This window comes from Ornithorhynchus anatinus, chromosome 8, assembly GCF_004115215.2.
Source record: "Ornithorhynchus anatinus isolate Pmale09 chromosome 8, mOrnAna1.pri.v4, whole genome shotgun sequence".
Lineage (NCBI taxonomy): Eukaryota > Metazoa > Chordata > Mammalia > Monotremata > Ornithorhynchidae > Ornithorhynchus > Ornithorhynchus anatinus.
In genome coordinates this window covers 357,086-383,734 of record NC_041735.1, presented here as the reverse complement: position 1 = coordinate 383,734, position 26,649 = coordinate 357,086, and the positions used below count along the sequence as shown (strand labels likewise).

Here is a 26,649-nt window from a genome sequence, read left to right as displayed (position 1 = left end):
CGTCCCGATCTCAGCCCGGCGACCTGCTGGCCGGGAGACTTGGGGAGGGTCCCTTAACTTCTCCGGGCCCCGGACGATTCACGCCCGAGCCCGGTGGCTTTAGGAGACTTTTAGCCCGGGGGGATGCGTTTTCAGGCAAAAATCGTTCGGATCTGCCCCCTGGAGATTTTTGTTTGTTTCAGATGCGACGAGGGTCACAGAACGCAGCAAAAGAAAAGGGCTCCCTCTGCCCCTCGCCGACCACCATCACCCGCGTGGGGATTTAAAATCCCCTACCGGGCCCTCGACTCGCAACTCGCCTCACTGGAAAACGCAAAACCTTACCTTACTAAATTGGTCATGGCTAGAATCTCCGGATCGTTTTTGTACGGCTTAGCCTAAGCACAACAAAGACACAGTCAACGGGACTTGGTCGGCACGGGTCGGTTCCCCCAACGCAAGCGATCCCGGGGACAGCACGGCCATACCTCCTGCGAGTCAAACGGATTTATCCCAGACTTCATCAGCATGTTGGCTAAGACCAGGTATTTTAAGCAAGTGGTTCGTCGAGGACTTCCTGATTCGTCGTAATTCTTGAACGCTTCAAAAAAATCTGTATGTGCCTTTTCAAATTCTCCTTCTCTTAAGTGCATTTTACCTCCACACTCTGAAAAGGATGCAAAGGGAAAAGGGGGATATTTCTTCGACTCCTGGGGATCTTGGACCGGCCTGGCTAGGCCCCTCCACCCTAGAGGGAGGGCCCGCCCACTGGTGACCCCGGGAGGGCAGCGGAGCTGGGCCTCGGTTTCCTCACCTGTCCAATGGGGATTAAAAACTGTGAGCCCCACGTGGGACAATCTGATCACCTTGTATCCCCCCCAGCGCTTGGACCAGTGCTTTGCACATAGTAAGCGCTTAACAAATACCAACATTATTACTATTCTTACGGAACAAGGCCGGCACCTCATGTAATTTGGTCTCTCCCCTCCCCCAGCACCCCCTCAGACGGCCGGCCGGCTAGCTGACCGACCGGGATGGCCCACACGGCCGCTCCGAGGCGGGCAGGCCTCCTCCTCCTCCGTCCCTGCCCGGTAAGGCGGCTCTGCCGACGGCTGCCCGCGGGGCCCCTCCCACCCCGCGGGGTTTTCCTTGTGCTCTCTGTCCTACCCCTCCTCGGACTCACTTCCGGTCTCTGCGGGTCGGAAACGAGCACTGTCCAGTAGTTACCGGGGCAGTCAAAGGCTCGGGGAGGAAGGCTTGGGCTCTGGGGATACCTCAGACACCTCAGAGCTAAGTGAAGCCACCGTGAATTCCAAAAGCTCCGCAACTGTCCACAGGACACACGGCATCAGAGGAGCGTTCCAGTCATTCGGAGGAATAAAGGGCGGAGCGGCGGAAGGCCGGAGCCAGCGTACGGCCCAAGTCTCGGCGGGAGAACACGAGGTGCCGCTCCATCGGGCGTGGGTCAGACCGATCCCCCGGGGTGATCAGGTCCCTTCCCGCCCTAGTGAGCCACCTAAAGTGCCCGCCTGTTGGGGTTTTCACTCCGAATGACCTGGACTTGGTGGATAAAGCCCGGGAGTGGGAGTCAGAGGGGCAGTGGGCAGGGAGTCAGTGGGTTCTAATTCTGGCTCCACCGCGTGTCTGCTGTGTGACCTTGGGCAAGTCACTTCACTTCCTCTGTGCCTCGGTTACCTTATCTGAAAAATGGGGATTAAGACTGTGAGTCCCATTGAGGACCGGGACCGCGTCCAACCCGATAAGCTTGTCTCTATCCCAAGAGCTGGGGCAGAAGCCAGGAGGAGAGATCCAGCTGCTGCCTCCTGGGAGAGGGTGTGATATGAAAATGAGGGAAGGTAACTGGGGTGGCCCCAGCCCCTCCCACGCCCCCCCCCCCAACTCACTACTGACCCTCTCCCCTTCCGTCAGTCTCCACAGCTCCGCCCCTCCCACACTTCCCTTCCTGCTCCTCCCTGCGTTCCCTCCTCCTCCGCGCCAGTCCGGCCGCATTCCACCCCCCAATATCTCCGCATTCCAGTCCCTCCTCCCAGCCCCCCCCCCCCCCGCCCCAAGAAGCCCGGGAGGCTCCGGGACTGGAGTCACGGGTAAATAAACGGAGCCACTTTCACAGCCTGAGTGCCGAGGGGGCCGTGGCCCCGACAGGCCCGTGGCAGGGACCCGGCCGCCGGCACTCTCGGGTGACTCGCTCCGGCGGGGCACCGAGGGAGAGAGAGCGCGGGACTAGGAATCGCGAAACCCGGGTCCTGGTCCCAGCCCTGCCTCCGGCCTGCTGCGACACCTCTGGAAAGTCACCGAACCTCTCTGGGTCCTGAGTTTCCTTCACAAGGCCCGCTTCTCCCTACTTCCCGAGGTGCTCTGAGGGCTGAAGGAAAGAACTACTCACGGGGGAGCTCTGGGGGGGTAGAGGGCGACAAACAAAATCCGGGGGAGGGGGAGGGGACCCGACCGGGACCGTCGGGATCCAGCGGGTCCCGGCGGGTCCGTCCGTTCCAGAGCCGGGGGCCGAACGCCAAGCGCCAGGTCGCCCCCGGAGCGGCCGCCCACCCCGGCCAGCGTCTCCGGGCGGGGCCGGGGGAGGGAAGGAGGTGCGTTGGGATGCTCACCCCTCCGACGGGCCTACCTCTGATGACGCCCATGATCAGCGGGTGGGGGATGGCGGACTTGATGTGTAGGGACTGCTCATACAGCGCCTTGAGCTTTTTGTTATTTTTCTGGGCCGTGTACATTTGGATTTCCAGGGCATAGATTTCCAGTAACTGGGTGCCCTTTTTCAGGTCGTCTTCTCCGTCGTCGGTCTAGGCAGAGAACGGCACGTCGCGGTCAGGCGGGGCCGGGCTAGGCACGGCCGCCTTCAGCCGCACTGGGCTCTGGTGCTCCCAGCCACCCCCCGAGGGGCGGCGGCGCGGCCAGTGGCACACGGGATCCTGGTAGTCGTTAACTAGAGAAGTGGCGTGGCCTAGCGCAAAGAGCATGGGCCTGGGAGTTAGAAGACCTGGGTTCTAATCCCGGCTCTACCTCTCGTCGGCCATGTGACCCGGGCAGGTCACTTCACTTCTCTGGGCCTCAGTCACCTCATCTGAAAAATGGAGATTGCGACTGTGAGCCCCACGTGGGACACGGGACTGTGTCCAACCAAGCTTGTGTCTACCCCAGCGCTCAGAATGTGCCTAGCACATAATAAAGTGCTTAACAGAGACCGTAAAAACCAAACACTGCGCAGGGGTCATTCTGGTGGTCAGCGGGGACCGCACCTTAAAATCTGTCCTGTGCTGCGCCCTCGCTACCCACCCCCTGCCCCGCAGGCCCTGGGGAGAATCCAACGGGCAGGGAGGGGCCCGAGGGGGCAAGCTCAGTGACCCGCTGATCGGGCTGAGGTTCTTCCCTCATCATCAACGCCCCGAGAAAGGTCACAGACCATCGTACGGGCGGTCTGGATTGTGTACGTGTTGGGCGGGAGGGAGCGGGGCGGGGTGGGGCGGGGCACCACACTAGCGGATCCGGGTCGAGCTGGTTGGGGGCGGGTGGAGGAGGAGGCGACCCGGGCCGGGGGAACTTCTCCGATCCTCCCATAACACCGATTCCCCGGCCGGCCCCTCAGCCGAGCCCGGCCTCATTTGCCGGGGCCCGCCGGGTGTGGACGGTGCCTCGGCTGGTCCGAGAAACAGACAATTTGGTCACTGATCCTTTTAGGTCAAGGGCGGAGGAGTGCCCGAGATCCGGGCCGACGTCTCGAGTCCCGTCCCGTGGTTTTAGTTGTACTGACGATTCCTCTTCGGAACCGCGGGTCCTAAAAACTCTCCCGACCGCCGCCGCCGCCGCGCCCCCCGGGGGGCCCCGTGGCCGACCGGAAGACCCCCGACCTGCGGGTACCTGGCAGGACTGGTGGAGCTGGCGCAGAATCTTCTGCAGCTTCCCGTACTCTTCCCGCTCCAAGTACAGCTTGCCCAGCTGCAAGAAAGCGACGGCTTCAGAACGGGCTCAACCCAGCGGGGCCCGGGACCCGGCCGGGCGACACAAAATCCCGAGCGCGGGGCTGAGGCGAACGAGGGGCGCCGTTACCTTTGTGTTTGTCTTAAACCACAACCTATCATTCTTAGCGTCTTTCAGCGCTTCCAATGTCGTTTCATAGAATTCCTGCAGCAAGTCCATCTGACATAAAAAATCAGAATTCTATAATTGTAAACAGCAAATTTGTACCCGTTAATAAGAGTTAATTTGAACAGGCTCCAAGCGCACGTTCGAACTTCGATACATTCTAGGCCCGCAGCGGCCGCGACGCGGAGCGAGGGGGAACCCCCGCGCCCCCCCGCAGCTGCTCTACGGACAAGTCGGGGCCCCGTCCCTCCTCGGCCTCGAAGCCCGGCCCGGGGCCGGCTGCTCGGGAGGAGCAGAGGGGGCCGCGGCGGAGTGGCCGGCGGGAAGCCAGGTGTGTAGCCGGGATCCCCCGGCTCCCCCGGGGGCCCTCCCACACCGCCCGCACCCTCATGATCCCGGTCACCCGGCTTCGCCGGGGCAGGTCGGGGGCCCGGGGGCGGTAGCCCCGGGCAGGGTCGGTCGGGAAAACCGATCCCCCGGGATGCCCTGTGCCATCCCCGGTGAAAGCCCCGTGGCCGTGGCGGCCAAGTGTCTGCTATCCCTGGCCCCTTTTTGGATACGAGTCACTTCTCCCCCGATGTCCCCCACGATTCCCGTCTCCGTACTTGACGGGAAGGGAGGGAGATTAAAATCCCGGGGGTTTGAGAAAAAAGGCCGAGGACGTGGACCGGGGCCAAGTGGCGCTCCCAGGCAAGGAAGGACAAAACAACAGGTCTGCGCCAACTACAGCGGGTCCTGGAAACATTTCGGGCCTTAAATTAAAAATAGAGCGGGGATAGAAAACGGAACCTACACCCTGCTCCCCGGCACTTAGGTCTCTACCTTTAATTCACCCCAACCTCAGCCCCGCGGCCCTTACTACATCCCTGTACCTTACTGATATTAATGTTCCTGGCCCCCTCTAAATTAAGCTCCTTGTGGGCACGGAACGTGTCTACGAACTCCGTTATATCGAACTCTCCCAAGCGCACAGTACAGTCCTTTGCGCCCAGAAACGCTGGATAAATATCACAGGTCGGTCAGAGACCGGGGCCGGGGGACGAGCGGGAGCTCGCCGGGCAGGGCCAAGAGAGGGCGAGCGGTGCCGTGCAAGCCACCGGTCCTACAATCAACTCCCCAGCGTGGGGTGCCAGGCCAGGCTCAGTCGCGGCTCAGACACCGTCAACACGCCGAGGGACGTTTTTAGGGAAGCGGCGTGGCTCAGTGGAAAGAGCCCGGGCCTGGGAGTCGGAGGTCGTGGGTTCTAATCCCGGCTCCGCCACTCGTCTGCCGCGTGGCCTCGGGCAACTCGCTTCACTTCTCTGTGCCTCAGTTACCTCCTCTGTAAAATGGGGACTGAGAATGCGAGCCCCACGTGGGACAACCTGATTACCTTGTATTTACCCCAGCGCTTAGCACAGTGCTCGGCACATAGTCAGCGCTTAAGAAATACCATTATATCATCATCATTATTACTACTAGCTCCCAGGGCCCGCTAGTCTTGGATTCTTTCCTTTCTCCTCCCCTTTCCTTTCTAAGCCAAGGGACTGTCTTGAAGGCCCCAAGCCCCCCGCCTAGCCGACTGGTCCCCCTTGCTCCCCGCCCGTCGAGAACGCTGGACCCCCGGTCCGGCCGGGCCCCCGTTGAGGAAGCCCCGCCCGTGAGCGCCCGCCGATCCGGACCCCGCGGCTCACTGCATCCAGAGGGTTGCGCGTGGCCGGACGCACGTTCCCGACCCCGGGGCCGTGCCCCGGGAAGCCGCGTGGGAGCGGTTGGCGTCGGCAGGGAGGACGGAGGGCCTAACCTGCTTCGAAGTGGAGATATAGTCAAGGATAGAATTAATGGATTTCTCGGAATAATTCCGTGTGACCGCGCTCCGAATGTAGGTCAGTAGCTGCTTGTATCTGTTCATCATCTCTGGGTAGTTTGTCTGTGAGGAAAAGCACGGGCAGGAGCCGGTTAGAGCCAAAGGAGCAGGGTTCCCCCTCCCTCCCCCCGCAAAACCGTGATCACAACAAGCGCCCACCACAGTGCCCAGGGAGAGACCGAGAGATGCCTTCCTCGTCTGGGTCACCCAGCGAGCTGGGCACGTGCCCAGACTAAGCCTTTCTTTTCCTCTGCCCCCCTTCCCCTCCCCATCACCTCGATTCTCTCCCTCTGCTCTACCCCCCTCCCCGCCCCGCGGCCCTTTCGTATATACGTTCGTACTTATAATTCTATTGATTCATATTTATGATGTGTATACATATCTATAATTCTATTTATTTGTATCGACGCCATCGATGCCTGTTTACTTGTTTGGATGTCTGTCTCCCCCCTTCTAGACTGTGAGCCGGTTGTGGGCAGCGATCGTCTCTGTTGCCGAACTGTACTTTCCAAGCGCTCAGTAGAGTGCCCAGCCCACAGTAAGCGCTCAATAAATACGACTGAATGAATGAGTCCTTATAACTTCCTCAGACCGGGAGTCCCGTGGGAGATGGGGATCGGGTCCGTTCCGATCACTCGGTGCTCGGCACAGAGTCGGTGCTGAACAGACACCGCGGTGACCCTCTTCTATCGTGACCTCGGGGAGTGACGGCTCAGCGAGAGGGACAGGTGTCCTCGGGGACTGGCCGTTTCCCTCTAGACTCCCCCCTCTCGACACATCACAGACTCCAAAGCCCTCCGCACGCGATTCGGCCCGGCCGCCTCAGCGGGGCGCCGCCCGGGGGCACGGTCCCAAGCCCGCCCACCTCCCTCCCGCCTCTCCCTTTCCCCCCTCCCAACCTCAACATGGGGCTGACCAGCTCTCCCCGTCTTCGAAGCTCTTCTGGGAATCCCCGTCTCCTCCAGGAGGCCTTCCCCGATTAACCGCTCCTCTCCCCACCGCCACTTCGGCCCCGTCGGGCCACCGAGGCGCAGAGGAGCTCACCCCCACAGGAGGTATGTGCGTGTCCTCCACGCCCTAACGCCTCTTCCTCTTCCTCTCCGTGATTTAGGTGCTCGTCTCCCCCGGCCACCACTAGACCGTAAGTTCCTCGCAGGGAGGGCAGGGCAGGGTTCCGGCTTACTCACTGTAGCACGTGCCATTCCAGTGCTGGAAGCACACAGCGGGCGCTCAGTGGATGCCGCCAGCTGCCGACTGCCTGCCCGCCTGCCTGGGGCCGTGGTTTTCAGCCCGGCTGCCGGGGTGGGAGCCGATCCCCGGCCTTCTTCTCCTCGGGCTGAGAGGGAAGCCCGGCCACCCCCCGCCACCCGCCATCTGCCTTTTGCTGTCCAGGGAGGGGGCGGCCCCCACCTGGCCCCAGGAGGTCCGAGTATTGCGGGGAGCGACAGATCTTCCAGTCGTTACTGCTGCCGGGGGCGGAGGGGAGGGAGACCGAGGCCCGGCTGGGGAGGGGAAGGGGCCACGGTCCTGCCTCCCGGGGCTGGGCTGGGGGCTGAGAAGGGAGACCGCGGGCTTCCTAGGAAGCAGCACTCCACTGCAGGCCCAGAGGCTCCCCCGCGAACACGAAGCATCAACTTCCCGGAAACTAGGGCGAGCGGCTCTTACCAGCTTGAAGTTAATTTTAATCATCTGTTTCAGTGCTTTGAATCCCCATTCTCCCTTTTCACCTTCAAGTTCCAAAACCTGAAACGGAAAATGGCAGCTTACTCATTTCTGGTGACGTCAGGGGCCCGGCAATCCCAAATCGACTTTAAATTTCCTGGGACACACACGCTCTCCACTGTTTTTCAAGGTAGACAGCTTATGTGAATCCCCCAAGTCACCAGAGCTCTATTTTGTACCAAGCGGAAGCTACGCTGGGGATCCCGTTAGGCCACCGAAGGGCAGGAAAGCCCCTCGGCAAAAAAGATCCCCAAAACCGATTCTCCGGACTCGCGGGCGGAACGGCAGTTGAGCTCCGTGGCCCCATCCGGGGCTCTGGACCGGCGCAAGTCCTACAGGGTCCGACAGGTCACCGGGAAAAGGCCCCGCACCCCGGGCCGAGCAGGAGGGATGCCCGGTCCCCGACCGCCTTCCCGGGACCCGCTGGCCAAACTGCGGGAGTCGGGTTTTCGGGGAGGGGGGAGAGGGCCGAAAAGGCAGGAAGATCGAGACCCAGAGAGGGCCGAGAGAAAAACCGGGCAGGGCACGCCAGGGCAGGGAAAGAGAAAAGAGGGAAAGAGGTGGGCGGCGAGGAAGATCGAAAGGGAGACGGAGAGAAGGGGTGGCGGGAAAAGTGCATCAGGGAGGACCGGAGCGAATGAGAGGGAGAGATGGGGAGATGTGGATGGGGCCAGAGACCACACCCAGATAGACGGCCAGGCAGGGAAGCAGGCGGGCAGGCAGGCACGTGCACACGCCCAAGGTCGGTGATGTTGCGTGTTGGTAGGGAGGGCCTGGGCCCAAGGCAGCGACAGAGGGAAGATGGGAAGGGGTGACCGGGGTTCCCCCAGAAGCGGCCGTCACCAAGGCGGCCAGTGGAATCTCTGTCTGGCTAGGCGACGTTTCTCCAACTGGGCCCAAACCCAGTCCGGGCCCAGAGAGACGGGTCGGCTGCGGTGAAATGGCCAGACACGTTTACTGTTGTATTATACTTTCCCCAGCTCTTAGGATGGTGCTCTGCAAATATTTTCATTACCCTATTATTTTGTTAATGAGGTGTACATCGCCTCGATTCTATTTATCTGCTATTATTTGAATGAGATGTCCATCCCCGATTCTATTTACTGCCATCGTTTTTGTCTGTCCGTCTCCCCCGATTAATAATGTTGGTATTTGTTAAGCGCTTACTATGTGCACAGCACTGTTCTAAGCGCTGGGGGAGACACGGGGGAATCAGGTTGTCCCACATGGGGCTCACAGTCTTAATCCCCATTTTACAGATGAGGTAACTGAGGCCCAGAGAAGGTAAGTGACTTGCCCACAGTCACACAGCTGACAAGTGGCAGAGCTGGGATTCGAACTCATGACCTCTGACTCCAAAGCCCATGCGCTTTCCACTGAGCCACGCTGCTCCCCATTAGACCGTGAGCCCGTCGGAGGGCAGGGACCGTCTCTGTCTGTTACCCATTTGTCCATTCCAAGCGCTCAGTCCAGTGCTCTGCACATAGTAAGCGCGCAACAAATACTATTGAACGAATGAATGAAAGTAAGCTCTCAATAAAATACAGCTGAATGAGTGAACGAATAAACAGCTAAACGGGAAGATGAGAAGAAGGAAGATGGAAGAGGAGGTGAAGGAGGAGAGGGGAGGAGGAGGAGGAGGAGCAGCGTGGCCCAGTGGACAGAGCACAGGCTTGGGAATCAGAAAGACCTGGGTTCTCATCCCAGCTCTGCCACTTGTCTGCCGTGTGACCCTGGGCAAGTCACTGACTTCTGTGCCTCAGTCCTCTCACCTGTAAAATGGGGATTAAGACCGTGAGCCCCATGGGGGACACGGACTGCGTCCGACCCGACCACCTTGTATCTGTCGCAGCATCTGGCACGTGGGAAGTGCTTAACAGATATCATCGTAAAAGGTGAGGAAGACGAGGAGGAGGAGGATGGAGGAGGAAGACGAGGAGGGGGAGGAGGAGGAGGCGGCGGCTCTCCGGCTTCCACATCAACGGCGGCAGCGGCCCTGGGCGCCGTCGACACTGCAGCCGGCCGGGGGAGAAGGGGGCGGGGGTCCTGCTTTGGGCCTCGGGACCCAGGGGAGGACCCCAGAAGGAGGCTGTCCTAGCTAGAGCGGCCTACCCAGCGGTCACCTCGAGGAAGGCGTCAGCCTCGTCGGGCCACTGGGCGCACTCCAGCCTCGGACCCCAGGGCCCAGGGGACTCGCCACCCACCTTCTGGAAACTGCTCAAAGCCGCCTTGGGGTCATCTTCCTTCAGCGCTTTGGAATTGTAGTACTGGTTCTCCAGGTCGACGTTGGGCTCGGAGTTGCTGTCCTCGGAATACTCCTGCACCCGGAGAAGGGAGGAAGTGAAGAAGGTCGCACGGCCACAGCGTGGGGACGGTCCCGCAAGTGCCCCCCCGGCCTCGGCCACCCGCCAAGGGGCGGCGCCGCCGGCTCCCTCCCGGCAGTCCCGGGAGTCGGTCGCGCCCGGCCCCGGCCCCGACCCACGGCTCGGTCCGGGAGGCGGCCTGCCCCCGGAGCCCCCGACCTTCCGGTAGGTTCGGCGCTGGAATAGGGGTGACTGAAGCGAGTGTCCCACTGGACGGAAATCTCAGCCGGGAGCGGAACCCTCCCTGCGGAGACGCGCCCGCTCTCCCTCGCCCGTCCTCTCTGGGTCCCGTCGGGCGGATGCCCTCTCGCCCGGCCGGGAGCCGGGCCCCACGAGGCGATGGCGGAAACGCCGTGGCCCAGACGCTGTGCCGGAGGACTGGGGAGCGGGCTGGGCTCGCGACCGAGGAGTCCGAGGGCTGTGATCGGCGTGGCCACCGTGGGGCTCGTGGTCCGGGACCCTGCCCCGGGAGTCCCGGCCCCGCCCCACCCCCGTTCTCCCGCTGGAGTTATCGCCTAGTCCAGAAACATGGCCTCTGGTAACTAGAATTGTGCCCCGCTGGCCTGGGTTGCCTGGGTTGCCTCGTTAGCCATCGGACTGCCCGGAGGTGGAAGCGGATGGGGATGGGGAGGGAAGGCAGGTCCGGGGGTGAGGAGGGAAGGGACAATGAGAACGGGGACTGGTGGCCACCGGACGGAGGGGAAGCAGGAGGCAGACGATGAGTTAAAAGCAGGGGCAGCGGGCAACAGGTGGCCTCTTTTTTGACCTTCCGGCTCTAGCCTTTAAAGCATCCACCTTTCAGAGCACCCCGTCGCTCATCTCCTCAGGTTGGTGCTCTCTAGCTCTCTACTCCCCCCAGAAAACCTTCAAAATGAAACAATCCATCCATCACGAGAACAACCTGAGCATCAGCCGTGTGTACAGCACTGGACTAAGCGCAAGGGGGTGAGAGAAAATATCCCTCCCGCCTTCAAGGACCTTTACAACCGCCCGGGGACAGTCCCTCACTCTCAACTCTCCCGCTTCCAAACCACGGCTCGCCGCTCCGTCACGTGTTTGTCCGTCCGTCCATCCGCCTCTCCCTCCCGCCTACAAAAGAGCCGCCTCCTCCAGGAAGCTCTCTCCCGACCCCTCGATCCCCCTACCTTTCTGGCCATGCCCGGGCTCCTGGCCACGCCGACCTGCGGTGCAGGGGAGAGCGCAGTTACCGGGCACGAAGCTTCTCGGGAAGAGAGCGAGGGCGTCCCCGGACAGAGGGACGGAGGGATGGAGGTGGGAAGGGAAGGAGGGAGGAAGGGAGGGAGGGAGGAGAGGGCGCCCCGGGCGGGGCAGTCGGCTTGGAAGTCCCACCGACTGGGTCTGAGCTGGCCGCTCGGCAAGAGAGCGAGGGCGTCCCCGGACAGAGGGACGGAGGAAGGGAGGGAGGGAGGAGAGGGCGCCCCGGGCGGGGCAGTCGGCTTGGAAGTCCCACCGACTGGGTCTGAGCTGGCCGCTCGGCTGTCTTTCGCCTGCTCTCCCAGGCTCTGTGGCGGACGGAGATTTCCAACCTACGGCCCGTCTCCCACGATGGGGAGGGCGAAGCTGGTACCTCGCCGCTGGAGGCCCCAACCCTCCCGGAAGCTCCAGCCCCACGGCCGAGGCGGGTTCCCTTCTCTCCCACCAGCCACTTGCCCGCCCAACCTCGGGGGCCCTGGGAAGGCTGCCCCAGGGTGGATCAAGGACACCCTCTCCCCCTCCCAGCCGGGTCGTCCCCTCCCCGGGCTGCTTTTTCCACTCACACCGCTGCCTTTTGCCAGTTTTCACGGGGCGGTTGCTTAACGGGCTCTAGCTGCTGTCTGTGGATTACTGTTGTGGGTGGCGAGCGAGGGACGACGTGCTTGTCCATCGCCTCGTCTCTGCCCCGGTGACTGCCGGCTGCTGGCGGAAATCTCTAGGGTGAGAAGCCTCCGGAGCCCCGGCCCGAGCCGGACGTCCTAAAGGCACCGAGGAGATGTGGAATCTGGCCAGAAAGCGGCCAGAATCCGAGAGGGAACTCCGCCCGACTCCTCTGAAGCTCTGGAGGACTCCGATTACACACGTCCGCTAACAAATACTATTTTATCCGGACAATCGATCGAAAAGAATACAAGACGGTGGATTCGGATAAAGATCCGAAGCCCCAACGTTAGGTTTACGGCGGGACGCCCCAAAAGGGGGTCGCTGAGACCCGCTTCTACCTTCCCGCCGGCTTCCTCTCGAACCGAGCGGAGCCACGACCGCGCGGGCCCGACGAGACGCCCCCTCTCCACCGGCGCCGGAGAACAAGACGGAACCACCCTTCCCGACAGGACCCAGGAAGAATATTATACAGCAGAGTCATAAGATGCGCTCCTCGCAGACAGGAGCTTACAGTCTAGAAGGGGAGACGGCTATGAAAATACTCTGGACCGTAAACTTGTTGCGGGCAGGAAGCGTTGTCTGTCGACTCCCCTGTATTGTACTCCCCCAAGCTTAGCGCAGGGCTCTGCGCGGCAAGTGCTCAATAAATACCACTGATGGGTAATCACGGATCCGTACCTGATTGTTGTGGGGCTGAGGGAGGGGTGCACATCGAGGGCTTAAAGAGGACAGATCCAAATGCAAGGGCGAAGCAGAGGGGAAAAGAAGTAGGGTAGATGAGGGACGGATCAGCTTCGGAAGCGTGCTTTGCCATTCGCACGGAAATTCCACACATTCTCTCCGCCCCACCGGCTAAGGAGCCCAGACGTGGGATGTGGAAGCTCGTGGCCACATCTCAACGTCAAGGAGGAAATCCCCAGAGGACCTGCTTGCAGAAAAAATCAGCCGGTCAAGTCCCAAGGGGCTGGGAAGGAGAGGAACCTAACGCAGAGCCGGAATCAGAGGAGACGGATCGGTAGTGTCTGGGGGCCGGGCAGGAGGGCGGGCGCGGGGAGCGGCACCGGGGCCCCGCCGCCCCTTCTGCGGCCCGGGCTCGACGCCATCGGTGGGTGTCTAGAACACTCGGCCGAGTGACTCATCTAGACTGTGACCCTGCCGGCTGCTGGCTGCGGGCCAGGCTCGGGGCGGGGGGCGGCGGCTGGAGTCAGAGCCAGGGGGCGGGAGGTGCCCCGTCTGACCCACTCCCCGGCACCAGGAGGGGCCGGGCAGCGCTTCCGGCCCGACAGGCTCCCGGCCCCGCAGGCAGTGCAGAGACGGTGACCGACGAGCGGCCGGCGGTGACCGGGCCCCGGAGCCTCCGGTCCGCGAGCGGGCACGAGAATGGGAATCATGCGGCAGAGTCAGCTGGGCGCTCTATATATAGCCGTGTCCTCTGGACTCGCAGGCGACGCCGCCGATGGCGACGTTCCCCCGGGAGCCCGCGTGGGGCCGAAGAGGCCGACAGGGGACCCTCCGTCACCGCACGCGTGCTCACGCGCGCAGGCGCGAACAAACAGGGGCCCGTCCTTCGCTGTGCCGGCGCTCCCGTCGTCGGCCGTTTCTGCTTTAGCCCTCCGGTGCCTCGATCCTGACGGAGCATCTGCTCGGACATCCGGGCCGGGGTCTCCGCGGCTTCCTGCTGGGAGGAGCGCCGTCCGAGCCTTGGATCTACCGTGTCCTTCGAACGTCTCCTCCGTCCCGCGAGCCTTCGGCCTCCCAATTCCCGCTTTCTCCACGACGGTGTTTTCCGTGACCCGCCCGGGCACGTATCCGCACCCAACTGCACGGGGAAAGCCGGACAGGTCCGGAAAGGTCTCCGGCGCCTAGCGTGTGATGCGTCGCAGATCTCCGTGGCCTCGGGCAGCGACCTTCCACCGGCTCTGTGACGAGCCGGGAAGGAAAACGGGGAATCCGACGAGTGACGCTTTCGGTGGGGAGCCCGGCGGAAGGAACGTGGCGGAGAGGAGGAACTGGGGTCCGGTCCAAGCCGGAGGCTTCGGGAGCCGTGGAGCCGCCCGGCGCCAGGGATCCGTCCCACGTGGCTCCGAGGCTGCCTCCCGGCCGCCCGCTTGCCTCTCCCCTCGCCCCGCTCCAGCACTGGGGCACCCGTGGGGCCCGGGGAAGCCCTCGACGCTGGGGGGGGCGAGGGGGATGCCGCAGCAGTCAGCCGCTAAGGCCTGCTTGCCTGGAGTGGCGGGGTGTTCCGAGGGGACTCCCACCTCCAGATTCGCCCGCTCGCCCATCTTGGCATTGCCCTTCTGTTCCGTTGACTCGGTTGCTTGTTGATAACCAATGCTCCCGCTGCTCCTTCCCGCTCCGTCTGGGCCGTAAGCCCCTTAGGGTTGGGGTGGGGCTGGGGATCTGGGACCCGATCGGCTCTGCCGCAGCCGAACCCGCCCTGGGGCTTGGCGTGGCTCTCGGCCCAAAGGAAGGACTTCCGATGAAAACCACCGTGATGACGTGACTCTGCCCACTTCACGGCCAGCGTCCCGAGCAACTTCTTTCCCGCGGTGTCCCTTCCGGCCCACGCTCCACGACACAGGGCACGACGGGGTCCCCGGGGGCCGGACGGAGTCCTGGAACGCAGATGATCTGCCCACCCCGACGCTCCGCCCGCCTCTTCCGCCTCGGCGGCGGCCGCGGGACGAGGACGGACGCCGGCCGGGACCCCAACAGCTGTCTGGTAGAACGGCCGAGAGTAAAGCCGGGCAGGGCCGCCCGGGGAACCGTTTCGAGGACGCGGCAACCAGAAAACAGGAGACTCTTTCGGGGCTCCGGCCTTGAGACTACGGCAGGACTGTGACGGTCCCTGGAGCCTCAGGCCCCAAATCCCCGGCGCCCCCCCGGCGGCGCGGTGGGCTACCCCTGGACCGACAGGCCTTTTCAGCCCCACGTTCGCCCAGGGAGAGCTTCATTGCTAGGGATGCCGCCTTTAAACGTATCCATTTACCCTTGGAGTTTACAGGTCAATCAATCAATCAGTGGTATTTACTGAGCGCTTACTATGTGCAGAGGCACTGTAATAAGCGCTTGGGAGGGTACGACACAACAGAATTAGCAGGATGGTCTAGTGGAGACAGCACGGAGCTGGAAGTCAGAAGGACCCGGGTTTTAATCTTGGCTCTGCCACTGGTCTGCTGTGTGCCCTTGGGGAAGTCACTTCACTTCTTTGGGCCTCAGCTGCCTCATCTGTAAAATGGGGATTAAGACTGTGAGCCCCAGGCGGGACATGGACCATGTTCAACGCTTAGTACGGTGCCAGGCACATACCGTTAAAAAAAAAAAAAAAAATCAATAAATTAGCGGACAGGTTCCCGGCCCATAATGAGCTTCTGGTCTAGAGGGGGAGACCGACAGTAATCTAAACGGAGTGATGATTAATACACGTGTGTGCAAGTAATACGCTGCACCTGCAGACGTGCACACGCCAGAGAAAGGGAAACACTGGTAAGAAAAAAAGCAAAACATGACATTTCTAGGTACTAGTCTTAGTAATTGTAGTAAAGTTATTTGTTGAATAATAATGTTGGTATTTGTTAAGTGCTTACTATGTGCCGAGCACTGTTCTAAGCACTGTGGTAGATACAGGGTAATCAGGTTGTCCCACGTGAGGCTCACAGTTAATCCCCATTTTAACAGAGAAGTTAAGTGACTTGCCCACAGTCACGCAGCTGACAAGTGGCAGAGCCGGGATTCGAACTCATGACCTCTGACTCCCAAGCCCGTGCTCTTTCCACTGAGCCACGCTGCTTCTCTAAGGCCCGCTGGGCCCGGCGTACCAGTGTACCAGTAGTAAAGATATCTGTTGAGGGTCTGCCGTGCACCGTATTAATTGTTCTAAAGGTACTCGTTGAGGGCCCACTGGGCGCCGTACACTCTAAGAAGCAGGTAGGAAAGATTCCCAGATGCGTTAGGCTCGTTCCCTGCCCACAAGAAGCTTCCACTCTAATAGGGGAGGTAGACATAAAAATCTTTACAGATAAGACAATCAGATTAAACCGCCGACTGTTCGATACCCATCTCCGTGGCGGCCGAGACTGCGCATCAACGAATATACCTGCTGGCGCTAGAGACGGAGGATGGGCTAGAGACGGAGGATGGGTTGACGATCACAAGGATAATAAAATGATAACAGTGATGGCTATTTGTTAAGCGCTTACTATGAGCCAGGCACTGTACTAAGCGCTGAGGTGGATACAAGCAAATCGAGTTGGACCCCGTCCCCGTCCCGTGTGGCGCTCACAGTCTCGATTCTCCATTTTACAGATGAGGTTGAGGCCCAGAGGAGTGAAATGTCGTGCCCAAGGTCACACAGCAGAATGGACAGAGCCAGAATTAGAACTCATGACCTTCTAACTCCCTAACCCCGTGCTCCATCCACTACGCCAGACTGCTTCTCGTTAAGTTGATAAGTTGAGAAGACTTGAGGGGCTGGAAGCCTGGGGGGAAGGCTTCTTGGAAGGAGTTTTAGGAGGGGCTGGGGTCAGTCTCCTCTGGGGAGGGAGGGAAGGGGAGCAGCCTGAGCGAGGAGCATGGAAAGCGGGGTTCAGTTAGGTTATATTGGCACGAGTAGACATCGAATGTTACCTGAGGAGCTTAGAAAGAAGCTGGGTTAACATTTTCCTCCCCAGAATTCTTTGTGGTTTCCTGCCCGACAAAATTCCCTCAAGACTTTACTGTTGAAATTAATAAACAGAGGAAAAACTTCATTTCCGTGTTCATTTTCCCATTGTGGACTTGGAATGAATTTAGAATTTAATACTTACAAAGAATCGAAACCAGCAATTCTTAAAAGCCCCTGACTTTCCAGCCCGGACCTTCTCTCTCTCTCTCCCCGTCGCTGAGAGGCGGAGGTTGCCTGCCGGGACCTACTCTGACGTCCAGGGCCCGGGGGAGCCTGGCTTCTTGGACTTAGCATACCTCAGCTCTGTAGCGGGGACGGTGAGAATATGTGCTACCGCGTGCAGAGCACTGTACTATGAGCTGGTAGAGAGTCCACTGACGAACACTCATCGAAGACCACCACGGCTCGCTTGAGCGAAGGGACCTTCGCGGAGACTCCTCTCCGCCCATCCGTGGCCCTCCCGAAGGTGTGCCGACCGACCCGACCGGACGGGACCCAGAGGCTCCCCCGGTCAGAGCGCCGCGGGGACAGATTCAAATCACCCGGCTGGACGGGCGGGGGTCGCCGAGGCCGGGTCTCGCCCACCCTGGGTCGAGACGGGCTCGGGCCGGACGGCCGGAGGCACGTGGGGATGGTGGGGAGTTGCCCGGAGGCACGAGGGGATGGTGGAGAGTGGCCGGAGACACATCGCGTCCCCATAAAAGCAGCTTGAGAACCATTTGGTTAATGCCCGATTTGCGGTTCAAACCCCCGTCTGTTAAACCCAAGTTCCTGCCTAGAGAGACCGTGACCAGAAATGTGGAGGGGCCCCGTGCCAAAGCCGGCCTTGGCTGGACCGGGCAGGGGGGCCGAGTTCTCCCGGGTCGGGCCCCTGGGCCTTTAATGGAATCGTTAATCGTCCCATTGTATTTATCGAGTGCTTACCGTGAGCAGAGCACTGTCCTAAGCACTGGGGAGAGGACGATATAACAGATTCGGTGGACACAGTCCCTGTCCACAAGAGGATTACAGCGTAGAGGGGGAGAGAGACATAATTATAAATAAGTCAATTGGGGGATATGGACATTAAGTGCTCCGGGGCTAGGGGAGGGCTGGCCAATAAAGGGAGCAGATCAGGGTATCTGGATGACGCAGAAGGGAGTGGGAAAAGAGGAAAAGAGGCCTTAGTCAGGGAAGGCGGCTTGGTGGAGATCTGCCTTCAGTAAGGCTTTGAAGATACGGGGAGGGAAGGCGCTCCAGGCCGGAGGCACGATGGGGTGAGAGGTTGGCGGTGACAGAGACGAGAGATGGAGGTACGGCGAGAAGGTCGGCATTAGAGGAGCCAAGCGCACGGGCTGGGTCGGCGTACGAGAGTAGCAGGGTGAGGTAGGACGGGGGGAAGTGAATGAACAACCCCGCAAGGGCAGTTCAATGTGAATCCTTGGGCCCGCTCTCCGAGGTTATACAGGAAGACCCTTGTCGTCGCCTTGGCGGAGAGACCGCCCCGAGCTGGGCTGGGAATCGGATCCCGCCTCCCGACCGGCCCCGGGAGCAGCGGCTCTGACGCGGAGCCCCCACGCTGTCGCTGCCGTTTCCCCCCTCTGTAAAAGTCAGGGAATGTCTGCTCCTCCTTGTTGGGGGCAGGGGACCTGCCCGGCTCCAAACTCTCTGGCACTGTACTCTCCCAAGCGACCAGTACGGTGCTCAGCACACAGTGAGCACTCGGTAAATACTATGGATTGACACCCCACCCCGAGAGCCGCCTCCCGGGGAGGCTCTGAAGTGGAGAAATTAGATCAAATGGGCCACAGTGCTTGGAGGTGTGACAGAGAACACTGGCAGACCTCCTCACCGGGCCTGCTTCTTGTCTCTCTCCCGCTCTCGATCTCTTGCCCGCAGCCCCCTCCCCTCCTCACATGTCAGCAGACCGCTGTCTCCGGTTCCTCGGGAAGGCCGGCCCTGATTTATCTCCTTCGGTCTCACCTAAGTCCTCCGGGCAGGGGAATCACATCCTCGCCCCCTGGGTAGGCCCCTGTCTCCATACTCCATGGCTTCCTCCATTCTGTAATGGATTTTAGGGTCTGTCTCCCTGGCTAGATTGTAAATCCCTCTGAGGCGGGGATCAAGTCATCTAATCCCAAGCGCTCCGCCGGACACGGGGTCCTACTTGTCCTCCCCTCCCTTCTGTGTCGCCTCTGCGTTTGGCTCTGTACCCCAGAAGGCCTGGTAGGCACGCCACCCCCCACAGAGCCCACAGATCCCATTATTTTGCTAATGAGGTGTACATCCCCTTGATTCTATTTATTGCTATTGTTTTTGTCTGTCTCTCTCCCCGATTAGACTGTAAGCCCGTCAATGGGCAGGGACTGTATCTGTTGCCGAATTGTCCATTCCAAGCGCTTAGTACGGTGCTCTGCACATAGTAAGCGCTCAATAAATACTACTGAATGAACGAATCTCCTCGGGGAAGCCATCCCCGATTTATCTGCCCAGCTCCTGACACTTTGGCACTTGCATCTCACCTGAGTCCTGGAGGGGAGCGAGGGGGGAGTCACACTCAGGTACGGATCCTTTCGATTCTTCCATTTCTCCCCTCTGGTCTCCCCTGCTAGAGCGGGAGCTCCTCGTGCGTCTGCCGATTCTACCGTACTGTTCTCGCCCCAGTGCTTACCACGGTGCTCTGTAAGCGCTCAACGACTAGCACCGACCGACCGACGAGCGCGCCACGGACGGATCGCTTCTTACTCCCGCCCGGCTCCCAGGCCGGGCCCGCACCAGCCTCTCCCGCCTCTTCTCGCACCCCACGCCCCCCTTCTCCGGGCCACCCTCACGCCCCGCTGCTACGTCGGGTCGGCGGGGGCCACCTCGCTGCCCCGCGGGCTCCTGGCTTCTCGGGCGAGCACCGCCACCAGCCCCTGTGCTTTGACCGCTAAAATAAGGAAGGCCTCTTTTCCGTTTTCCAACTATCTCGCAGCTTCTCCGTTTACAGGGCACGCTTTTTAGTCACTCACTTTCCATACGTTTTCTCTCGTTCGTGCACAACCCTACCATTTTTGTACTGTTCCGTATAAAGAGCACTCCCCGGTTGGACGTTAAAACAGTGAGAGCATGAGACGCTGGGGCTGAAATCTGAGACGTTACAGTTGGGATACCGACCCTTAATCGAAGCTATAGGCAGGAGATTTTACAGAATCAACTCTGTTGTACTCTCCCAAGCGCTTAGCACGGTGCTCTTGCACACAGTAAGTGCTCAATAAATACCACTGATTGATGGATTATGAATTGCTATGGCTAACTGTAGGATTTCAAAGCTGCTGGGGGCGGTTTAAGAACAAAATATCCTGGCATATATCATTCTTGAGAAGGGTCAAGAAAAACCAGTAGGCACCATGACTTCCGAGACTGAGAGTTTGAGCAAAAAACCCCGGGGCCACGTTCATCTGGGTTTATTTTAAATCCCTGTTTTGCCCCTCTGCCCTCCAATTCAAGGAGGACAAGTAGGGTAAAGCACAGAGCAAAGTGAAAACGACTGTAAGGAAAACTTTCAGGGTCAAAAGACTTGTTCGCTTTGGGGGCGAAGGACTCCTCGGCGCTATCCTAGCAAGTTCACCGCGGGGGTAATAAATCATGGATTACTTCAAAAATACCGCTTCTAATAATAATAGTAATGATGATGGCATTTGTTAAGCGCTTACTATGTGCAAAGCACCGTTCTAAGCGCTGTGGGGGATACAAGGTGATCAGGTTGTCCCACGTGGGGCTCCCAGTTTTAATCTCCATTTTACAGATGAGGTCACCGGTATTCTAAAATACCCCTTTCTTGAATATGAAAAATGATAGGGGTAAAGGGGTCCATTAAGGACAAAGACGCCTTCGGGATCACCCACCATACTGTCATCACCCCCTACTACTACTTACCGAGGGACAAACTAGCCCAAATCTGCACATGACACCGAAAGGGGAAGACGGGGATAAGATTCCGAGGCACAGAGAGATGTTGGAAAAACGATCCTACCGAAACCGGATGAAATTCAATAGGGACGCAGGTGCAAGGGGCCCCGGAGAATGACGAAGAAGCCGGCCCGACGGGGCACAGGCTGGGCAACGCCGGCGAGGCACCAGTGGGCAAAAAACAACTCTGGGGGTCCGGCGAGCTGGCGGGGCGCCCGACGGCGCCAGGCTGGGCTGACGGGGGTCTGGGGCGCCAGGGGCCGAAAGGGATCACGTGCTCTGCCTGCCCTGATCTGTGCCTTGTACCACCACACTGGGAAAACAATTCACAGACACACCGTGGGTCCAGAGAACCATCAGCAGTTATTTACCGAGCGCCTGTTCTGGGCACAGCACTGTATTAAGCGCTTGGAAGAGTACAGTGGAACGGACGTGATTCCTGCCCTCGTGGAGCTCACGGTCCAGCGGGAAATACAGATAATAATAATAATAATGATGGTATTTGGTAAGCGCTTACTCTGTGCCGAGCCCCGTTCTAAGCGCTGGGATAGATACAAGGTTAGCGGATCGTCCCACGTGGGGCTCACAGTCTTCATCCCCATTTTACAGATGAGGGAACTGAGGCCCAGAGACGTGAAGTGACTTGCTCAAAGTCACCCAGCTGACAAGCGGCGGAACGGGGATTGGAACCCATGACCTCTGACTCCCGAGCCCGGGCTCCTTCCACTAAGCCACGCTGCTTCTCAATGAAAGGACGAAACAGATGAAAGAGAGAAGCAGCGTGGCTCAGTGGAAAGAGCCCGGGCTCGGGAGTCAGAGGTCATGAGTTGGAATCCCGGCTCCGCCGCTTGTCGGCTGCGTGACTGTGGGCGAGTCACTTCGCTTCTCTGTGCCTCAGTTACCTCATCTGTAAAATGGGGATGAAGACTGTGAGCCTCACGTGGGACAACCCGATTACCCTGTATCTCCCCCAGCGCTTAGAACGGTGCTCGGCACAGAGTAAGCGCTTAACAAATACCAACATTATTATGATTATTATTATTATTATGAAAGGGCAGGACCACCCTGATTCCGGGGAAAGGTTCAAAGGAATCTGGGCTATTTTGCAGAGGAGGTGGCTCACGGCCGTAATTTTAGGGCCGTCACTGCTGCTGGACTGTAAACTCCTCGAGGCCGGCGAGAGTGTCTTCTAACCGTCTTAACCTCTCCCGAGCGCTTAATGCAACGCCCCAGACGCTCGATAAACACCACTGAACGGCTGAGTGGTCACTGACCCTCTTGGTGTCGGAAGGCTGTCCACGGGGAGGAAGCTGAGTGACTAGTTTCCATCCAGGTCCGCTGAGGAGCCCTAATAAGGCGAATAGTTAAGCAGCTGCTATGTGCCAATCGCTGTACTAGGCACTGGGGTCAGGCACAAGATAATTAGAAGGAACACAGCCCCGCTTACAGGGGGCTCAAAGTCCGAATAGAAGGGAGGTCGGTTGCTGCATCCCCGTTTTACAAATGAAGAAACTGAGGCACGGAGAAGTGAAGTGAGCTGCCCAAGGTCAAACAGCAGGCAACTGGCGGAGCGGGGATTAGAGAGGTCCGGTCGGTCCAGTGGGATAGAGCAGTGGAACGATCGACTATATTCACGGAGCGCTTACGGTGTGCGGAGCGCTGTTCTGAGCGCTTGGGAGAGACCAGTATAACAGACTGGGTAGAGCCGTTCCCTACCCACAGGGAACTGACAGCCTGGAGGGGGAGGGCCGGGCTTCTGGGAAAGGCGTGGGGTCTTGAAGGAAAGTGTGGGACCCCCCCTTCCCCTCCCTTGTCTGGAATGGGCTGATCACTCCCTGGCAGGGGGCCGGCACCCATGCTTCCAAATGCTATTTAACGAGTGCTTCCTGTGGGAAGAGCACTGTACTAAGTGCTTGGGACAGTAACGATGACAATAATGGCATCTGTTAAGCGCTTACTATACGCCAAGCACTGTTCTAAGCGCTGGGGAGGATACGAGGTGATCTGGTTGTCCCACGTGGGGCTCGCAGTCTTCATCCTCATTTTACAGATGAGGTCACTGAGGCACAGAGAATAATAATCGCAAGCGCTTACTATGTGCCGAGCACTGTTCTAAGCCCTGGGGTAGACTCAGGGGAATCAGGTTGTCCCACGTGGGGCTCACAGTCTTCATCCCCATTTTCCAGATGAGGTCACTGAGGCACCGAGAAGTTAAGCGACTCGCCCAAAGTTACACAGCTGACAGACGGCGGAGCCGGGATTCGAACCCATGACCTCTGACTCCCACGCCCGGGCTCTTTCCACTGAGCCACGCTGCTTCTCTGTAACCGCAATAAAATCGACAGGCGTGACTCCCTGTCCGCAAGGAGTTTACAGTCTAGAAAGGGAGAATGCAATTAAAGCAGCGTGGCTCAGGGGAAAGAGCCCGGGCTAGGGAGTCCGAGGTCATGGGTTCTAATGCCGGCTCTGCCGCTTGTCTGCTGTGCGACCTCGGGCAAGTCACTTCACTCCTCTGGGCCTGCGAGCCCCACGTGGGACAACCTGATCACCCTGAATCTACCCCAGCGCTTAGAACGATGCTCGGCACAGAGTAAGCGCTTAAACAAATACCGACATTATTATCACTATCCTCTGTGCCTCGGTTCCCTCATCTGTAAAATGGGGATGAAGACTGTGAGCCCTTCGTGGGACAACCTGATCGCCCTCTATCTACCCCGGCGCTCAGAACAGTGCTCGGCACATTGTGAGCACTTAATAGCAACACTACTGTTCAGACCGTGAGGCCACCGTCGGGCAGGGATGGTCTCTGTCGCCGAACCGTACGCTCCAAGCGCTTAGTGCAGTGCTCTGCACGGAGTAAATGCTCAATAAATATGCCCTAATGATTGAATTAAAATCGATGACAGCAGGGGGAAAGGGCAGAGAGTAAGGATTGGAGGGTAAGGATTCGTACCTAAGGGGCATGGGAGTGCCCAAGGGGTACAGATCCCCCGGGGGGCCTAACAGGAGGGGAGGGGAGATGGGGAGGAGCGACGAGGATGATCTGGGGAGGGCTCTGAAGCAGGGGAGGGGGGCGGTCTGTCGGTGACGGGGGGGAGGGGGGTCCCAGGCCGGGGCGAGGATGCGGGCCGGGGGTCGGCGGGCGAGACGGACCAGGTGGAGGTACGGGCAGAAGGTTGGCGTTCGGGGACTGGACTCCGGGGGCCGGGTTAAGGTGACAGCTCGGCGAGGTGAGGGAGGAGGGGGAAGAGCCGACCGATCTTCCTATAACGGTGGTATCTGTTAAGCGCTTACTGTGTGCCAAGCACCGTTCTAAGCACCGGAGGGGGGATACGAGGCCATCAGGTTGTCCCACGGGGGGCTCGCGGTTTTTAATCCCCATTTAACAGACGGGGCACAGAGAAGTGAAGCGACCGACCCCAAGTCACCCAGCTGGCGCGCGGCGGAGCCGGGCGTCGAACCCGTGACCTCTGACTCCCAAGCCCGGGCTCTTGCCGCTGAGCCGTGCCGGGTCTACGAGCCTTCGAAGTTCTTCACAGATTGTTCCGAGTCGCCCGGGTTAGCGAAACCTCAGTCAAAACGCAAGAGTGAGGCCACCGCGTCCAGAAGGTCGATCCCGTCTTGACCCCAAAGAAAGACCACCCGAATCCGACGGTCGCCGGGAAACCGAAGGGAGGCCGGGGGGGCCTCGGAGGTCAACGGCGGGTTTCCGCGGGCGGGACGGCGCAAATCTCCACAACCCGCGCTTTTGGCCACTTTCCGCCGGTGGGAAACCGTCTTCCCCCACCGTCCTGCCAAGCCCGGCCTCCCGGGCAGGGAGACCCCGCCGGGACCCCTCTGACCCCTTTATGGAGTTTCCCCAGGGTAATCCTCATCATCGATCATCACCATAATGGTGGTATTTCTTAAGCGCTCACTATGTGCCGGGCACTGTTCTAAGCGCTGGAAGCAGCGTGGCCCGGTGGAAAGAGCCCGGGCTTGGGAGTCAGAGGTCATGGGTTCGAATCCCAGCTCCGCCGCTTGTCAGCTGTGTGCCTGTGGGCGAGTCACTTGACTTCTCTATGCCTCAGTTCCCTCATCTGCAAAATGGGGATGAAGACTGGGAGCCTCACGTGGGACCATCTGATTACCCCGTGTCTACCCCAGCGCTTAGAACAGTGCTCCGCGCATAGTAAGTGCTTAACAAATACCAACATTATTACAAGGCGATCAGGTTGACCCAGTTGGGGCTCACGGTCTTCATCCCCATTTTCCAGATGAGGTCACCGAGGCCCAGAGAAATGACTTTCCCAAAGTCTCCCAGCTGGCCATCGGCGGAGCCGGGATCAATAACAACAACAATGACGGCATTGTTAAGCGCTCACTCTGTGACAAGCACCGATCTAATAATAATGTGGGTATTTGTTAAGCGCTTACTATGTGCCAAGCACTGTTCTAAGCGCTGGGGTAGGTACGGGGTCACCAGGTGGTCCCTCGTGGGGCTCACAGTCTTAATCCCCATTTGACAGATGAGGGAACTGAGGCCCAGAGAAGTGAAGTGACTCGGCCACAGTCACACAGCTGACAAGTGGCGGAGCTGGGATTCGAACCCATGACCTCCCAAGCCCGGGCTCTTTCCACTGAGCCACGCTACTTGGTCCCACTTGGGGCTCAGTTTTCATCCCCCTTTTCCAGATGAGGTCACAGAGGCCCCGAGAAGTGACTTGCCCAAAGTCACCCAGCTGGCCAGCGGTGGGATTAATTAATTAATAATAATAATAATAATGATGGTATTTGTTAAGCGCTTGCTCTGCGCCAAGCCCTGTTCTAAGCGCCGGGGAGATGGAAGGTGATCAGATGGTCCCACTTGGGGCTCAGTTTTCATCCTCCTTTTCCAGATGAGGTCACCGAGGCACTGAGAAGTGACTTGCCCAAAGTCACCCAGCTGGCCAGCGGTGGGATTAATAATAATAATAATAATAATAATAATGATGGCATTTGTTAAGCACTTGCTCTGTGCCAAATCCTGTTCTAAGCGCCGGGGAGATGGAAGGTGATCAGACGGTCCCACTTGGGGCTCAGTTTTCATCCCCCTTTTCCAGATGAGGTCACGGAGGCCCCGAGAAGTGACTTGCCCAAAGTCACCCTGCTGGCCAGCGGCGGGGCCGGGATTATTAATAATAATAATAATAATAACGACGATGATGGTATTTGTTAAGCACTTGGTCTGTGCCAAGCCCTGTTCTAAGCGCTGGCCGGTGGGGTGGGGGGCGAATGGAAGGTGATCCGGGGGTCCCCCTTGGGTCTTCAGCGCGGCTCAGTGGCAAGAGCCCGGGCTTGGGAGTCGGAGGTCATGGGTTCGAATCCCGCCTCTGCCACTCGTCCGCCGGGGGACCGTGGGCGAGTCCCTTCACTTCTCCGGGCCTCAGTTCCCTCCCCTGTAAAATGGGGATGAACTGGGAGCCTGCCGGGGGACCACCCGATGGCCCCGTCTCTCCCCCCGCGCTCAGAAGGGCGCTCTGCACATATCTGCACGTTGTTACTCTCCCCATTTTGCAGGGGAGGTCACTGAGGCCCCGAGAAGGGACCGGGCTACAGCGGGGCAGCCGATGAGCGGCGCAGGCGGGGTGAGAACCCGAGACCTCGGAGTCCCCGCCCGGGCTCCCGGCCGGTCCCGGAGAGGCCCCGGAGGCCCCAGGGCTGCCCCGGCGAGGGCGGGAACGGCCCCGGGGGTTCGGCCGGGGGCTCCTGGGGGACGGGACGGGACGGGCCGGGCCAGGACGGGCCGGGCCAGGACGGGCCGGGCCTCCCCCTCCCTCCCTCCCTCCCTCTCGGGCCCCGCGCGGAGCCTCACCAGGTCGTAGTCCTCCTCATCGTCGCACATGAAATCATCCTCCATGTCAGACATCTTGGCCGGGGGAGGGGAGGAGAAACCGGAGCCGACCTCCTCCTCCCCCTCCTCCTCCTCCCTCCTCCCGCCGCCGCCGCTCCCGCTGGGCCTCCGCCTCCCACAATCCCCCGCGCGCGCGCGCGCGCGCCCTCCCTCCCTCGGCCCTCCGACGGCCGCCCACCGTTTCCGGGCGGAACGTTTCCGGGCGGAACGCGGGAGCCGCGCACGGCGTTGCCGCCCCGGCGCCGAAAGGGCGAGCGCCGCCGCCTCCTCCCCCCACTTC

General features: G+C 59.9%; 1 protein-coding gene across 2 annotated transcripts in view; it reads right to left on the bottom strand.

Annotated features, from left to right (window-relative positions):
• COPS2 (COP9 signalosome subunit 2) overlaps positions 1–26,440 on the bottom strand; it is a 28,980-nt gene extending 2,540 nt beyond the window's left edge. Inside the window, exons 1-9 of one of the 2 annotated variants that reach the window (XM_029070896.1) lie at positions 26,331–26,440; positions 9,868–9,981; positions 7,607–7,684; positions 5,879–6,004; positions 4,060–4,170; positions 3,871–3,948; positions 2,621–2,795; positions 468–646; positions 325–377 (exon numbers count right to left, since the gene is read on the bottom strand). In XM_029070896.1, coding sequence (XP_028926729.1) covers positions 325–377; positions 468–646; positions 2,621–2,795; positions 3,871–3,948; positions 4,060–4,170; positions 5,879–6,004; positions 7,607–7,684; positions 9,868–9,981; positions 26,331–26,384 — 968 coding nt within the window. In that variant the 5' untranslated portion in view covers positions 26,385–26,440. The remainder of the gene's footprint in view (positions 1–324; positions 378–467; positions 647–2,620; positions 2,796–3,870; positions 3,949–4,059; positions 4,171–5,878; positions 6,005–7,606; positions 7,685–9,867; positions 9,982–26,330) is intronic. The other variant, XM_029070897.1, reaches the window with a different exon arrangement.
• Positions 26,441–26,649: the final 209 nt, after the last annotated feature.